At 48.8% G+C, this 15,465-nt stretch overlaps 1 protein-coding gene across 3 annotated transcripts in view; it reads right to left on the bottom strand.

The window, feature by feature from the left end:
• The window catches only part of mllt3 (MLLT3 super elongation complex subunit), an 18,237-nt gene extending 2,816 nt beyond the window's left edge, over nucleotides 1-15,421 (bottom strand). The window contains exons 1-11 of one of the 3 annotated variants that reach the window (XM_019858474.1): nucleotides 15,191-15,421; nucleotides 14,292-14,472; nucleotides 8,480-8,562; nucleotides 8,261-8,404; nucleotides 7,850-7,888; nucleotides 6,845-7,036; nucleotides 4,622-5,197; nucleotides 2,024-2,093; nucleotides 1,773-1,826; nucleotides 1,078-1,216; nucleotides 869-965 (exon numbers count right to left, since the gene is read on the bottom strand). In XM_019858474.1, the coding sequence (XP_019714033.1) occupies nucleotides 869-965; nucleotides 1,078-1,216; nucleotides 1,773-1,826; nucleotides 2,024-2,093; nucleotides 4,622-5,197; nucleotides 6,845-7,036; nucleotides 7,850-7,888; nucleotides 8,261-8,404; nucleotides 8,480-8,562; nucleotides 14,292-14,472; nucleotides 15,191-15,202 (1,587 nt within the window). In that variant the 5' untranslated portion in view covers nucleotides 15,203-15,421. The remainder of the gene's footprint in view (nucleotides 1-868; nucleotides 966-1,077; nucleotides 1,217-1,772; nucleotides 1,827-2,023; nucleotides 2,094-4,621; nucleotides 5,198-6,844; nucleotides 7,037-7,849; nucleotides 7,889-8,260; nucleotides 8,405-8,479; nucleotides 8,563-14,291; nucleotides 14,473-15,190) is intronic. The other 2 variants (XM_019858475.1, XM_019858476.1) reach the window with 2 other exon arrangements.
• Between the last annotated feature and the right edge of the window lie 44 nt (nucleotides 15,422-15,465).

Below are 15,465 nucleotides of genomic sequence, written 5' to 3'. Positions count from 1 at the left end.
GGGGGAGGGGGGGGGGCAGGCAGTCTCATCACAAACCAGACGGTCTCCTCCAGGCTCGCTCAGATGCGGTACGTTGCTCGTCGCGGAGGATAAGGAACATATGCCGGCGAGTATTTTTCTATGGCGCGCCTCCGCGTGCCGTTGCACCGGCATGTATTCCGATGGCCCTTATCTCATCGCTTTTACCTTCCGCGAGGGTGACGCTGGCTTGGTTGGCATTGTGTGTTCACATGAAGCCAGAAGAATTTTGGAAGCTGTGTTGCTCTGCTTGGTTGGTTTTGAATCACAGGAAATTTGCACCAAACCTGACTTGGCCCCATCAATTTATAGATGTAATATTCATCTTATATACACACAGACACTCTCATTATCTGAACCACTTTAAAACACAAAAATATAAATATAAACACACACACACGTGATGCTGAGCTGCTACTGGGCATTTTGTAACCCGGTTGCAAAATGCATATATTGATCGGGTGTCTTTCTTGATTTGAATTTGATTGTGTGCTTTATCCAAAATGTTGATCAACAAATGAAAAAAAAAATAATAATCAAACGAGAACACAGAAGAGCGCAATGAATTGCGGGAACTTGCTATATCGGGACACTGGGGTCCATCCGTCATGGAAATTTGATGTCGCTTCCTCGGTATCAGGGCTCGAGAGTCGAATAAATCGGTCTCAAGGTGGGATCGAACATCCCGAATAATGCTTATTTGGATTGAGTTTGCATCAGCCGATCAAAGTCTTGAGAACTTGCGCGGACGGTTGTCTTCACATGGGGTCTTTTCAACCGTTTTTGGGCTCCATCCGTGAACTTCGCAATTCGCGAGGGCTCACCGATGGGCCCGAGGAAAACATCTTACCTGGTTATTTGCGGTCTTGAATAAGGCCGGGGCGTCGTGGCGCGAAGGCGGCGAGGGGGCGGAGCCGTCACTCTCGCTGCCGTCACTCAAACTGACCCTTATCGCAAAGTCACAGGACGGCGCAGTGAGTCGATTATCCCTTCGCGCTCGCGCCGAGAGACGGTTTCGGCCATCGGGAGCTTTGAGCTTCGCGGCCGGGAGGGGCCAACCTGCGTTGGTGGTGCGAGACGTGGATGGGCGCCGGCCGCTCGGCCTCGGAATCCAAGTCGAGGTCGTCCTGGTCCTCGGAATTGTCGTCGTGGTCGTCCGAGTGCAGATCCCGCATCACCGACTGCAGCGGGCCGAGCACTGGGCAGGAAGCGCACATGCACGCGGGGAGAAAGACGAGCGGCGTGAGACGTGCTGACCTGTTGCGCTTGCCGCATGGAAAAGCATCAAAATGCACTCAAGATGTACCAACGGCGGGGGAAAAAAAATTTTTGGACAACCCCTCCACCCCCTTTCCCAAAATCCGGTATTTTCAAATACCGGATTTTGGATTTAATGATTTAATTGAATGGTTTTCAAAAAAGATTGTCCTTGTCATCGTGTGATTGCCATTTCATATGCGACGATTTCTTTCACGGTCTTCTTCAAAGGTATTTGTGGGGCAAGACCCCGGCACCAATGATGTCAGGTGGGCGGGGTTATCATGCTTTTTTGTTTTGGGTGCAAAAGGGGCACTGGACTCATATTTTTGGGAAAAACAAAGTTTTGATGGCATCACGCAAGCAAGGCAGGCCCCACCATAGCGTCCCTTTGATACAAACAATTGAGACGGAAATGCGATGACAAGACGGGCATGAAGCGATGTGCTTTCACGCTGCAAATGGAGCTGAGGCGTGACGGGCATGTCGACTGTTACCTGTGTGGGTGGCGTCAGGAATAGCCACCCGCTTTCTGACAATCAAATCCACCACTGCGTCCGGGGCGGGGACACACACACACACACACACACACACACACACACACACACGCCATTTGAACCAAAGAGCTCACGACCCAGCGCGTCCGCCGTGGGATGCGGTGAACCATCAACAACGGCATCCGCTGCCAAGTTGATCGTCACCGACGATCGCGAGCGACACCGCTCCAAAGTTTCAACGCATTCATTACCTTGGCGTTTGTGGTGTGTGGGCGCAAAGCCGGAACTGGAGCTGGAACTGGCCGGGCTGGGCTGTTCTGACTAGCGGAGAGGCGGGAAACAAACAAACAAAGAAAGGAGATGAACATGCGGGCCACCTTTTCATGGAAACCAGCGTTCAGGGAAAAAGCGAAGCGGCGTCTCGCCGAGCGGAGGTGAAAAGAGGTCAAAAGCGCTCTCCGAGAAAAAAAAGTGCTGCACGGGACAAAAGGCGCGAGGAGGACTGGCAGAGCCGTCACCAACGTAACACAGCTGGTCTCTCGCTTTATGGCGCACGGGCGGCCGGGCCACAAATCTTGCGCCGGCTCCTTTTCAAGGCCTTTGTTCTGCCTTCCTCAAAGCCGCAAAGCAGCCCCCCTTCAAAGGGAATCAATTGACTTTTAGTTGCAGTTTGAGGACACCTTCGGAACAACCCCCACCCCCCTCCCCCTCTCGACCCCAACCACCGGCGGCAAGCGAGGAGAGCAAATCTTCCAGGAATGAGCTGCTATTTCGGCTTTGCCTTGCTTGTTCCTTCCCTCAACTTGACTCACGCGGGGTAAAGCCGAACGTATTTGGAAGAATAATCCAGACTGTGATTGTGAGTTGAGATGCAGTTCTTGTTTCCAGAAACGGAGTCTGAACCATTGACACACCATCAAGCTCAACTTGAATAAATGCGGTGAAAAAGTGGATCTGAGCGACATGAATTGAAAATCAGAGTGGAATTCCTCACAGAAAAATTCAGCTCTGCAAATTCCAATCTTCCAATCACCGATTCGGTTCGCTTGACGATCCACAATCAATTTTATGGGGAAAAAATTCAAAATGCCAATGTGCGAATTCAGTTTTCTTTGTGACCGACGTCCGGATGCCTGCGGATGAGCCCTCCGTTGTGGAACTCTCGTCTCCTCTTGTGCCAATCGGCATCTTCGTTTTGAGCCGGCGACACGAGCCCGCGGCTCTTGACTTTTAGCAATCGCTCTGTGGTGCAAGGCATCGATCGGCTCAGGGAGAGATGCAAAGGTGCTTCCTTTCAAATTCAGGAAAGGAAGGACGGCGTGTATTCCGCAACGCATCAAAACAAAGCTCCGCAGTCACAGCGTCCGTCGCTTGGTTCAAATAAACGACCGGTCGAGCGAGTGCGACTCTCGCACAAGGATGATAGTGATGCCCGCGCTGCAAGACAGAGTTTGGTTCGCTCCAGTCGCATCGGATGAACACTGAATTTTTCGCGCGTGTGCTCCCCGCCCCCACTCTCAAACTGCCACCTTTGGAATTTGACACTTGCGTTCTACAACGTTGCCGCGCCAATTTCAAATCAGGTGAACTACTGCCGAGTGCTCCCAAATGGCGGCGGCGGCTCCCTCGTCCACATTTGCCGTTTGTGGCCCAGTGAGCAGCGGGAAGACAAAGATCGAACCGGCGGTCACATGACGAGCGAGGCCCGGAGCTTTGCGGCCACCGGGGTTGAGAGTCTGAAAAACAAGTATCACCCCTCCACCGCATCCCTTTTTTGAAGCCCCCCCCACCCCCCACCCCCGAGAAAACGACTTGCACGGAACCAAGACACACCCGCATACAAAAAAGGAGCGCATCCTGCATTCCAAAGAAAGTTCTTTCTCTAGGCAAGCAGCGGAGGTAGCGCGAGGGCACCACCACGCCGCTGCTATTGTCGTGCTAATCGCCGCAGTCGATTGCCAGTATTCTCAGGTGCCGTAAAAGCATAAATCCCGCCGCCCGTCGACTATTTGGCTCGGGCACTCGCTCTTGTTTTATGGCGACACCAAGTCGCAAACGTCAGCCCCTTTGACAGGAATCAGATCGTCTCCGGAGACCAAGATTTGTGACCCAAGGCCCCAATCTTGTGTTCCAATCAAACTCCGGGCCCCGTTGTCGAGTTCCTGGTTGCGGCCCCAACAAACATGGTTTCATTGGTGCGCAGCCTTTGCACCGAAGGCTCCGACGCAGGCCCCCGCAGCCAAGCAGAGCACCATAAAAGCAGATTCTCTCCCAGGTTGCCATCCAATTTTATAGCCCCGCAACACCAACAAGCGACCACCAACAAATCCTCCCCCTGGAGGCGAAGAGGATTTGATCTTTGCACACGTGCTTCACTTGAAAGTGAAATTCCTTCGACGCCACTGTGCTGTGACACGGACGGAAACAAACGCGACTCTTCTGCAGGGTCCCAAAGATTTTACATGAAAGTTCGGTTTGGTTTTGTTTGGACTTGATCCACCCGCCGGTTCGCTTTATCTTCGTTTGTTTTAGTTTGTTTTTAATATATGGCAGCTTTGTCGAGTGCAAAGGTCATTCAGTATTGTGTGATCAAGTCAAGTCAAGTAAATAACAATTCTCAAAGGACCTCTTTCTTGTACGAGTTGAATTGGCAAAGACAAAAACAAAGGCCATCTGTGCTACAATTGCAATCAAAATAGTTTGAGCTAATTTGATGAACTTCAACTTTTGTTTTCTATTTTATATTGCAAAGGAAATATGTTTTGGTTTTTTTGAGTTGGAGTTATTTTATGCGGTTCGGTTCACAAAAATAAGCTTGCGCTTCGCTCTTGTTCTCGTGTCCAACTTACGTCCGACTTGGTGGACTCCATGTCGGAATCGTTGGGGTCCATCGCGTCGGGGAACGGCGGAAGCGCCGAGGCCTTCCGGTGCGCCGCGTCGTCACCTTCTGGATGCAATTTAGCACTTTGCGCGAGCGGCCTGTCCTTCAGAACTTTCTTGTCGGAATGTTGAGCGTCGGAGCCAGATGTCTGCTTCCCGGACAAATCCCCAAATCCCCTTTTGCGTTTTTTGGTGACATGATTGTCCCCGTCGGGGGCGGAGAGTCGCTTGCTCGCCCCGTGGTGCGACACCTCGCCCCGATGAGACGAAGACTTGGGTTCCTTGAATCCCATTTTAGGGTTGCTATTCTGAAGCGGCTGGTTCTCTTTGGGTTTTCTGGAAGGTTCTTTCGGGGCTTTGCCGGACACCCAGCACGTGTCTCTGAAGGCACTTTTGCTCTCTTTCAAGTCTTTTGACGGCTTGTCCTTCTGCTCCTTGGAAGGCTTGTGTAGTTTGGAGAAGCTGGTGGTGCTGCTGCTGTTGCTGTTGGTGCTGGCGGTTGTGGCCGTGGTGAGAAGGCTGACACCGCTTCCTTTGGAGCCGTCCTATTGCAAACAAGAATTAGAGATGACTTGACGTTCGCAGGCAGTCGCATCTCAGCTGCTGAGCCAATCTGAAGTGAGGCTTCAGTTCCCATGACGACTCGGGCAAATAACTCAACTAAACTGTATTTCTAGAGCACTTGAAAACAACCACCGCTGTATACAAAATTGCTGCTCCTGGAGAAGAAAAAAGCATAGGTTCTCACAAAGTACTCTAAAAGGGAACCAGTGAAGGGACGCCAGAGTCGGAGTGATGTGCTCCCTCTTATGAGTACCAGCCACAGGCGCGCAGCGGCATTCTGGACCAACTGGAGATGCTTAAGAGGATTGGCTGACACCAAAGTAAAGTGCATTCCAGTCAGAGGCTTGACTTGAGACAGCTACCTTAGATGAAAGAAGCTGGATTTGACAACAGCACCAATTTGCCGGTCCAATTTCAAATCACTGTCCAGTTTAAGACCCAAATTCGAAGCTGCTGAAGATAAGGAGCCGGGGTGGGGGGGGCAAATTTACAGGATGGGATGTCCAAGGACCACTGGGACCAAACACCATCAGTTCTGTCTTATTTTCATTGAAATTCAAGAAATTTAGTGCCATCCAGGTCTGGATATCCTCCAAGCAGGATAAAAGCATAGCAGTGGAAGGAAATACCATGTTTCCTTGAGACGGAATCCAACGGGAGCAGATACAGTGAGAAAAGCAGAGGCCCCAGAATTGAGCCCTGTGGAACACCACACAACAGTGGGGCAGTTCGTGACTCAGAGCAGCCACGGCATGGAAACGGACCTAAAATTTGAGAGTTCATCTTGATCAAGGCCAGGTTTCTGGACATTGACACCCCCCCACTGCACCCCACAAACACACGCACGCACGCATGCATGCACATGCGCACACACACACGCAAAAATTTTGATGAATTTAAAAGAGCTAATACTGGCCGAGGTTGGGCCCTCGTAAAATAGTTTTTCCATGAGAAAGCAATGTATTTTCATATTATCGGTAAAAGATAGAATGGTCTGCTTCTGGAACGAAGGCTGCTTGAGTGAGGTGCTTTTCAACAGCTCCACAAGCACTTTTTAACATGGAGCGGAATGGCGGCTTCGAGGAAAAAGAGGAAATGAATTGTTTGTAATGACCGGGGGTTGGCCCAGGGTCTCACCTCGGGCCGTCTTGCCGATATTTCATCCCTGCAATCAAGCCATTAAAACAGTCTAGACGACGGGGTGTGTTCCAAGTCCCCGACACTTCCAAAGGCCTTTTTAGATTGTCTATGGGTTTGTGACCCGGGGACCTTGAGGATATAAAGCTGCCGGCCGGCTCATTCCAAACTCGAGCATGCTCCGTCACAGCAGTCAAGCCAACCCCCCCCCCCGTGGCCGAATGTAAAATAAACCGTTTCGTGCTTAGCAAGAGAACTCCAGTGACCGCGCAGCTATGAACACTCCCGAACGGGGGGGAGAGACTTGTCAAGGCTGTCGACACAACAGCACAGGCCAGTGAAGCGGGTGACGTTTGGGGTGCCAGTAAGTAACAAGGAGACCAGAAAAGAGGACAACTGTCCATCTGACAAGATGATATGTGGAAACGCAGATGGGACAACTTGGAAGCAGGCGCCAAGGGTGAAAGGCCGTTGGTGGACGTGTTACTGACCTTGGGCCCATGGGAGCTTTTGCTCTTCCTTGGCTCAGAGAAGGCGGACGCCAAGGAGCTGTTGGGAAGCGTCGGGAGCTTCATGTGCGGCCCAAACAAGGACGTTGAGCCCTCCTGCATGACCATCACCTGCCGGAAGAACAGCGGCCCACTGCCGTTAGCTCGTCCCCTGGTTTCTTCAATTTGCTCTCTCTGTGGTCAAGTCATGACGATATTTGCGCTGCATCCGTACACCAGACCAAAGTCAATCACCAAACGAGGCTCAAGTAGCATCATTTGACAAAATATTTGGACAACAATAGCTGAGCTGACTTCTTGGCCCGCCTGGCCGTTTAATCCTACACCGAGCCGTCTGCTCATCGATAACGTATGCTTGCACACGCTCGAAGCAGCGTTATAATAGTTTGGGATTTTTTTATTCCAGTTAGTTTTTATTTCGGTTTGACTTGACACTTCTTCTTTTTAAATTTGGGAAGTTTTAATCTGTTTTTAGTGTGTTCATTTTTATTTTTCTAAAAATGTTTTGTTTTAGTTCAGCTGTCATGAGCCTTAGTTTTTTTGTTGAAATATAGATTATTTATTGTTTATGGAAATACATTTAAAACCAATCCCAAACACTTGAGTATGACATTAATTGACCAAGACAAAAACAAAGGACATTTTTGCTGTAATTCTAGTCAGTTTCATTTACTTGTGTGTGTTTTTTTTTTTTTAACATTTTGGTTTTTTTGTTTGTTTTTGTGTGGTTTTTTTTTTTAGTTATTTTGTGAGTTACCAATAATTAAGTCCAAACTGCGGTGCGTCCACAGATCATAAACACTTCTAGGCCATACCGTTAAGATCAAACTATCCAAGTAACGTTGCATTCTCAACATCATGCGCTCGCAGAGGGTGCTAGAAATTGTAGTCACTCCTTGTATGAAAAACAAAATCATCATTTCTCACAATGAAGAAAAATGAAGACTTGAAGGCCAACGACTTATTTCTGGACGATTGAAATCTTACTTTTGAGTCCTCCGAGGTGCGTTTGTGCGGATCCCGTTGCTGTTCAAAGAAAAGACGAGAGAAGTTGTTAGCACGTTCCTCATGACCAAGTCATTTTCAGTCGACGTTGCGTGCGTGTGCGTGCGTGTGAGGTGAGGCTTTCGATTGCTCGACGCCGAGCGGGAATGTGGCTTTGCCTTTGAAGGCTACGAAAGACGTGCAGGCAAAGTAAACACAGAGCACTTAGCTCGGGTCGTAAAAGCTGCAGACGACAGGGGTCTTCTGTGGGCCGGCAGATAAAATGGACGCTGCCGCCGCTTCCCAGCAGCAGGAACGACTACGCAGAGCCGCGAGGATGGTGGAGGTGCGACCGCAGGGTCTGTCCAGAACGGATGGCGTGGAAGACAAAAAAGGAGAGAGCCCGCCACCTACCCCGCCGGCTCGCAGGAGCTTGCGCCGAAACTCTTCCGTGGGATTGTTGAAGGTGAGTTTCTCGCAGCGGAGATGATTGACAGGCGGGTGGCCCTCCAGGTGGAGGAAGAGGTCGTAGTCGAAACGGACTTTCTTCGGCTCTTCCTGCAGCCACAGCGGTCATGCGTTGGACCGGAGGCATCCATTTCGGGAGCAAAAAGGAATCAACGTTGAACGTACCTTGTTCCTGAAGTAAACTTCAATCGGCAAGATGAAGCCGGCGTATCCCGACTCCTCCACTTTGTACGGTGGATCCTTGCAAACTTGCAAACAAAAACAAAAAGGGGAAGCGTTTCATGCAATCACACGCTCAACAAAGCTTTTTCCTCACCGGGGCTAATTTTCAGTCCCACATCCATCCCTGTGCTCACCAATCAAAAGAAAAAAAAAAAATCACCACCCTGTCAGTCATGCCAGCGGGCGGAAGCCCCCCGCCCCCCCCTCGCCCCTTCCCCCATGGACTTCTAGGATAAACAAACTCAACTTGAGCTCAGGTGTTCTTGGCTCAGAGGCGCTTGTTTGTCAGCCTGTTTTCCCGGCGGAATATGGCGGGAGGCCTGAGACACTCGACGGTTGAAAAAGAACCCCTTCCAATACGCCGATTATTTCACTCCACCCTTGTCGTCGTCCATCTCTGGGCGCTTCGTTTCGCCCCCCCACCCCTGCTTCCCTGGGATTGATGGCTCGGCAAACGAACTCACCGGCAAAGCCTAACATCGCTGAGCAAATATTTTGGGTTGGAGATAATTGTGCGAGGGGGTCACGTTCAATGACGTCCAGCTAAGAGAGACCCATTCAACATGTTGAGGAAGCGATGGGCATGCTGACACACTGGATGACTGGGGGAAAAAAAAAAAAAAAAAGAAAAACGCTGCTCCGAACACACCAACAAAAAATATACAGGGCGTCCTCTGTTCCTGGAGCAACGATGTAAAACGGCAACACAGACGCGAATCAGAACGCATCGTCATCGTCCTCTCTCTCTAAAATAAGCTCACACAACAGTGAAGTCATTCTCACCGTCCTGTATTTGCACGAACAACACTTCGAGACAGAAAAATGTCAATGTCCAAACTGCGGCACGAGGGGCCTACGCGGCCCGCCATCCATTTTTCAGCGGCCCATCAAAAAATGGAAATTATTACAGCAATTAAATCATAAGAAGATCAAATGATTGTGATCATAAAATGAAACATAATAATAATAATCCTACTTTGGGTGAAATCAAGAGTGATCAGTTCAGTTTGGGTTTACTCTAAGGGTGTTTTTTTTTTGTCCACATTTTCTACAAGCGCTATGAACACAAAATCATTGACCCCAACGCAATCTTACGCCGGGCTGTGGACAACCACGAACCGACGCTAATGCAACAGTGAAGTCATCATTACTCTTAAGCTGGAAGTATGTTTGGAAAACAGTATGGCAGGAATGTAGCGTGCCTTGTGATGAAATCTTAGTGATCACTAAACTAGGCCAACTACGTACTCAAGTACAAAAGTAAATCATGGAAAGAAAATTGTATGAAAACTACTTTCAGGCTATTAAAAAAAAATAATAATAATTTATGTTGATTGAGCACCGTGCTCATCGGAAACAAGGGCAAGGACCCCCGCCTCCATAATCATCGATTGCCGTCATTCCAATGCTGTTGCTGCTCATTCCAAGTCCAATGTTCCAAAGTTCACAGTTGCACGCTTCCATACTTGTCTCACCGATTGTACATATTTCTGGAAATATAGCTGACGCGATTACCGCGTGGCGATAAAGCCAATCAACATGTCGGGGCAGCGGAGTTGAGCGGTCACAAAGTAACCGCTGACCTGGAAGAGAAAATTAGCGTTTCTTTCTTTGCACTCAAGTCTTGGTTCCAGATGAGATGCCAATCACAGAACAATGCCAGTCACTTTGCATTTGGCCTTTCTGCACAGACTGCCTTGTAATGAGGCCGGGCCGGACAGCGAGCTTAAAGAGGGGGGGGGCCCAAAAAAGACTGGCACCCCCCAAAAAAAAAAAAAACACTCCCTCCACATTTGTTGACTCGTAATCTGAATGCCTCAACCGTGGATGTCCAATCAATGTACCCAAAAATACACCAAATGAAAAGACTGTCTGACAAAATTTTGAGCAGGTACTTCAAAGTTTTTGCTCACACCGGCTGTTCCACGTCAAACGTGACCCGAGTCTTCTACAATGTCTCAAAGCGTGCGATAAACAAAGGAAGATAGCGGTAAGTCAGGATGTACCGTTCCCACTTTTTGGAAGACCAAGCAAAAGAATAGTTTCATTTTAGTACTTGCCGATACCGAGCAATTGATACTTGATGATAGATGTACGTTTTGCAGTTGCTCCTACACCAGCTGCGCCGAGGGTAGATGCCAAAATACAGTTACAATAACGACACTATCATCTGTAACTGAACCTTCGAATCAGTTTCCTGTACAAAGGGTTACCTGGGAAACTTAAGTAGCACCTAACCGTTTTTTAAAAAAATATAGCGGTTCATGACGAGGAGGGCCCTGACAATGGCGGGTGGTGATTAGCGACGCAGCACGCTTGAACAGGCCCAGTCTTTTAAAAAACAACCTCGCACTATGTTTTCTTAACAGGCCCGGTTGACCCAAACGACCTGGCGCTAATCAGCTAACAGCGAGACTGGACAACGCAAACGGGCGCGAGATTAATGGGGCAAGATTAAAAGGCCGACTCTCCAAGAAAGATCCAAGTTTGCGTTGTCAGACAAGTCACTCGGAAGACGCGCCGCAGGTGGCCGGTCTGGAGAAGTTCGGCGACAGCCAGCGGGGGCTCAAGACAAAAATGCTTTCAGCATAAACGCATTTGAAAGCGCTCGCTAACGTAAGCGACGGCAGCCGCCGTCGGGAGTTGAGCTCGCAACACCGAAAAAATTACCCGAAGGTGGAACCGTCTCAAAATGATTGGTGGGCGGCTCGATGCGTCTGCTCATCGGCTGCCCTTTGACCGGCTCGTGGCAGATACGGGGTCAATATGCGCCGTTTGGCTCTGCCGGACTTTGAACTTGAGCCCGCTAACTTGACCAAGACAAAAAGACCAACGATAAGAACGATTGCTCTTTTTGGGGTCCGCTTATTTCAAGTCGTGCTCGGCTGCCCGGTTGAGGGCAAAAAGGACTGAAAGACACGGCAAGAGACAACAAGGCTCATAAAGCGCGCTCCACTCATTGAGCGAAGCCACGGAGAGCCGGGATTTACGGCTCAGTTCCTGTTCTTAGGTGGTGGCTGCCCCCAAATGCCCACCCCTACCCCCCACCTCTGGGCTCCTTTCATGCTGCCTGCAGCACTCAGTCCGGAACTTTCATTCCTCGGGTTCCCTTTGTATTGCACTTATTGCACGGGAGTTCTTTTTTCTTTTTTTTTTTGAGGGGGTGGGGGGTTGTTCTTTCCATTGTGTGGGGACAGAGGCGGTGGGAAGTAACAAATGCTCAATTTTGGGGACTCAAGTAGATTTCAGCAGCATTTCATTTTCGGACCACACTTGACTTTAACCGCCTCCATTTGAATAAAAGAGATCTACTTTAATGACATCTTGCGTGTCAAAATAGGCTCGCTGCTTTTTTCTTTTTCCAACATCTGCACAAGACAGAATGGAAAAAAATAACTAAATAAAATAATAATCAGAGAAATGTCACATTGGGGGCATAAAAAAAATAACAAGACAGCAACGACATGGATGAACGTGAATTGGAGAGCGAATGAGGATGATGGTGATGCAACAAATTCGCACGGCTTCGTGGAAAAATATTTTTTGATGACGGCTCCGGAATGAGGTGTGCCAAATGCGTTTTCTATGAAACCAATTTTGAAAATTAGGTTGAAGGTTTCTTTTTTTTTTCCCCCAGACAATGGCTTTTTTTTCCCCCCTCTGTGAAGAGAAAAACTCTTCCCTGGCTGACATGTTCGGCTGTTGCTTCAGCCTTCATCGGAGCCGTCAATACTTCCTGGTGACGTCTTAAAAAAAGCTGGCCGGGTCGGGAGCCTTATTTTGAAGGTTTCTCTAGTACTGACAACTCCGATGAAGGCTGAAGCAACGGCCGAAACTGTCAGTCGGGGAAGAGTTTTTTTCCTCTTCACAGAAGAGAAAAAAAAGGAGCAGCTTTGCGCAAATATGCTTCATTTTAATTCAGTCAATAATTCATTTTTCATTCTGCACTTCAGAATATTTCAGACTGTGTACATCCTGACTTTCACCGAAGGAATTAAATCAGTTCTCTTCGCAGAAACCTTTGATACCTTCCACTCGAGCACGGCACGTTTTCGACCTCCAAAAGACTGTGACCAAGGCAGTGCTCTCAAACAGACCACAAAATAACAAAAGCATTTTTGTGGAAGAAGCTCCGGCTCATTTGGACATGGAGCATGGGCATCTTCGACGTGCGCGCGCATCAGCAGGCCGCAAAGGAAACCATCAATGGTGGGCATGGAGGAAGCTAAAGAGGGTTGGTGCCAGTGCTCAACAGAGGCCAAAAGACAGCCAGGGGGCAAACATGTTGGACCAATCATGACGCCATCAGACTGTGTGTGTGTGTGTGTGTGTGTGTGTGTGTGCGCGCGCGCGCACGCATATATACTGTCGGCAAGTTGGCCAACAGTAAGCTCTTTCTTCCAGGAATGGGGATACCTCGCCATTAGCGCTGGTCAGGGAGTCATTTTCAAGACTGGCATCTCAGCCTTCAACGAACGCGTCGTCCCTCCGTCTTCCCCCTTTGAGCTGAGGCCATTACATCCCATCAGTGGCGCCGAGAAAAAAGCATTAAAAAAAAAAAAAACACACTGTGTCTTCCTTGGCTCCTGTCGAGGAGCCATTGCCAATGGGTGTTCCCATGGCAACAGTCGAGAACAGTTTGAGGTAATAATGAAGCAGTGGCATCCTTTTTTTTGGTGGGGGGGGGGGTTCCCTCAATGTGGCGGGAACACCAGCAAGAAGGAGGCATCAGTTTCAACTCCGGCTTGGTGCTTGCCGGTTGTAAGCGGTGACACGGAGTCCAACAAAAGATTTGGAATCGGGCCTGCAAGTGTGCCAGGCAGCAATGAGATTGCATTGCACCTCCAAATGTCTTCAGAATGCGATTAGCGCCACGCTTGAACCCCACACGATACAACATTGCCTGCACCGGAATTGATTCATTCTTAAATGAATATGAAAGACGCTTATCTGCCATTAATAGCCACGAAACTGGAGAGAAATCTGAAGGGGTATTTTATTCGTGAAATTGGTCCTCGACCTTAAATCAGGTTACACACGTTAGGATAAACTCTCTGATTTGAAGCCCATTTCCCCACTTACAATCAAAATTGACAAGCGCCCATTTATCGATGTCTCTATTATCTCTTGGTGTGGGGTGTGTTCAGCCAGATAATGACATAGCAATAATCGTGACAATTTTGAGCACGATCTCCTGCTTTCCCGGTAAGGTCAGCGAAAGCCTAGTAAGCGGATGTCTGAAAGATTATCCTGAGCTATCTCCCTGTGGTGTGGCCCGTCCGTGTTTAGGCAGGTGCAGACATACCAAGCCCGTTCTCCCGTTTCCGATCAAAGTCAGCCTGATTATCACATTTGTCGGAATGACAATGCTGAGTGATTATCCTGTGGTGTGAAGGATTTGAAAGCGGGTACAGACGTACCGATAATCAGGCCAATTTTGAGCCACAATTTCAGCGTTCCTGATCAAAGTCACCAAAAGTTACTTGATCGTCTTTAAAAGACTGTCCTGAGCTTTCGTCATTTGTTTGACCCCCCCCCAACCCCCTCTCTCCCTCGCTCCCACCCACCCACCGTAAAGGGGACTTGAATGCATCAGCCCAACAGAGCTGAACACCAAATCCTTTTCATCACAGTTTCCCAACCAGCACAACTTATTTGCCTTTTTTCCAGAGGACTTTAAAGTTCACAGAGGTCGACAGTGAGCGGCAAACATCTACAAGGGCAATTCAAAAGTATGAAAAGCAGCTCGGCTCACCTCTTTTTGGTTTCGGGAAACTCTCGTGCAAGTGAAAGACAACTTTCTCCACAAAGTGCTGAATGTTGCTGTGCTCCGGGCCCCGGACGAACACTATCCAGTCGTGCGTGAAGCCTTCCACCGTGGGTTTCTTTCGGAACTGGGCGCGGTGGCCGAGTTCGAGTTTCACCTGAACGGCGCCCTGGGAAGGGAGATGTTGATTTGTCATCCTTGGGTAAATCATGACTAATCTGTCGCAAGGTTTGAAACGTTTGCTTGAGAATTAAAAATCAACTTTTTTCAGGTGAAACGTACTACTTCGGAAATGCTCATCTTCACTGAACGCTGCATCATACTGAGGGCTACTAACATGTTGCCAAGCTTGGAAACATTCGGGAAAAGGTGCATTTTTACACCAGTAACATGGTATGCGAGCAATTTTTTTCCTCCAAATTTTTGACAACAGACTTGAATTGAGCAGGTGTACCTATTGAAGTGGTCGGCACAGTAAACTTCTATTTGACTTGGGGAGGGGAAAAAAAACGAGTACATTCAAATCACAGACAAGTCAGTACAGTGGAAAAGAAACTCCCCAGTTAGGAATAACATCACATCACAAGACAGGGGAGTAACGAGGACTCTCCATTACAGTTAAGAGTATTTTGTAAACTTGAATATGGATGTGACTATCCAAGTCACCAAATAACTATTTCGGACTCGGGGGAAACCGTTTGGGAATACTGTACTTTAAGGGTGTGAAAAAAAGGCAAAGATAGCGGGACGTACAGGCTAAAGCTAACGTGCTGGTCAAATCCTTTTTACGGAGTGAAAAGGACCGACTCCTCGGGTGTGACATATACAAGCACTGCCTTCATTAAGGCAGCCAAGCTGGCCCCGAACCCTCCCGAATGGCTACTCACCGAATTGGCCATTCCCGAGGCCCCGCGTTACTGCGTTTTCATGGAGACGGAGTTGGGAAAGACAGTGCAGTCAGGTAAATCCAATCCGCGCGTGACGGCAGACATGATCGCCACTCACTGCGCTCCAAGTCACATTCAAGACTTTCCAAGACTCGCCGGCGGTCAAGAGACCAGATATAAAACAATACACGTCCGACAGAGACTTTCAAAATAAAGCAAAGTCGCTCGACGTCGCGCTTACCTGTATTGAGCATGATTTATTTGATAGTCAGGAA

This window comes from Hippocampus comes, unplaced genomic scaffold, assembly GCF_001891065.2.
Source record: "Hippocampus comes isolate QL1 unplaced genomic scaffold, H_comes_QL1_v1.1 scaffold48, whole genome shotgun sequence".
NCBI classification, from domain to species: Eukaryota; Metazoa; Chordata; class Actinopteri; order Syngnathiformes; family Syngnathidae; genus Hippocampus; species Hippocampus comes.
This window is presented reverse-complemented; position numbering and strand designations above follow the sequence as displayed.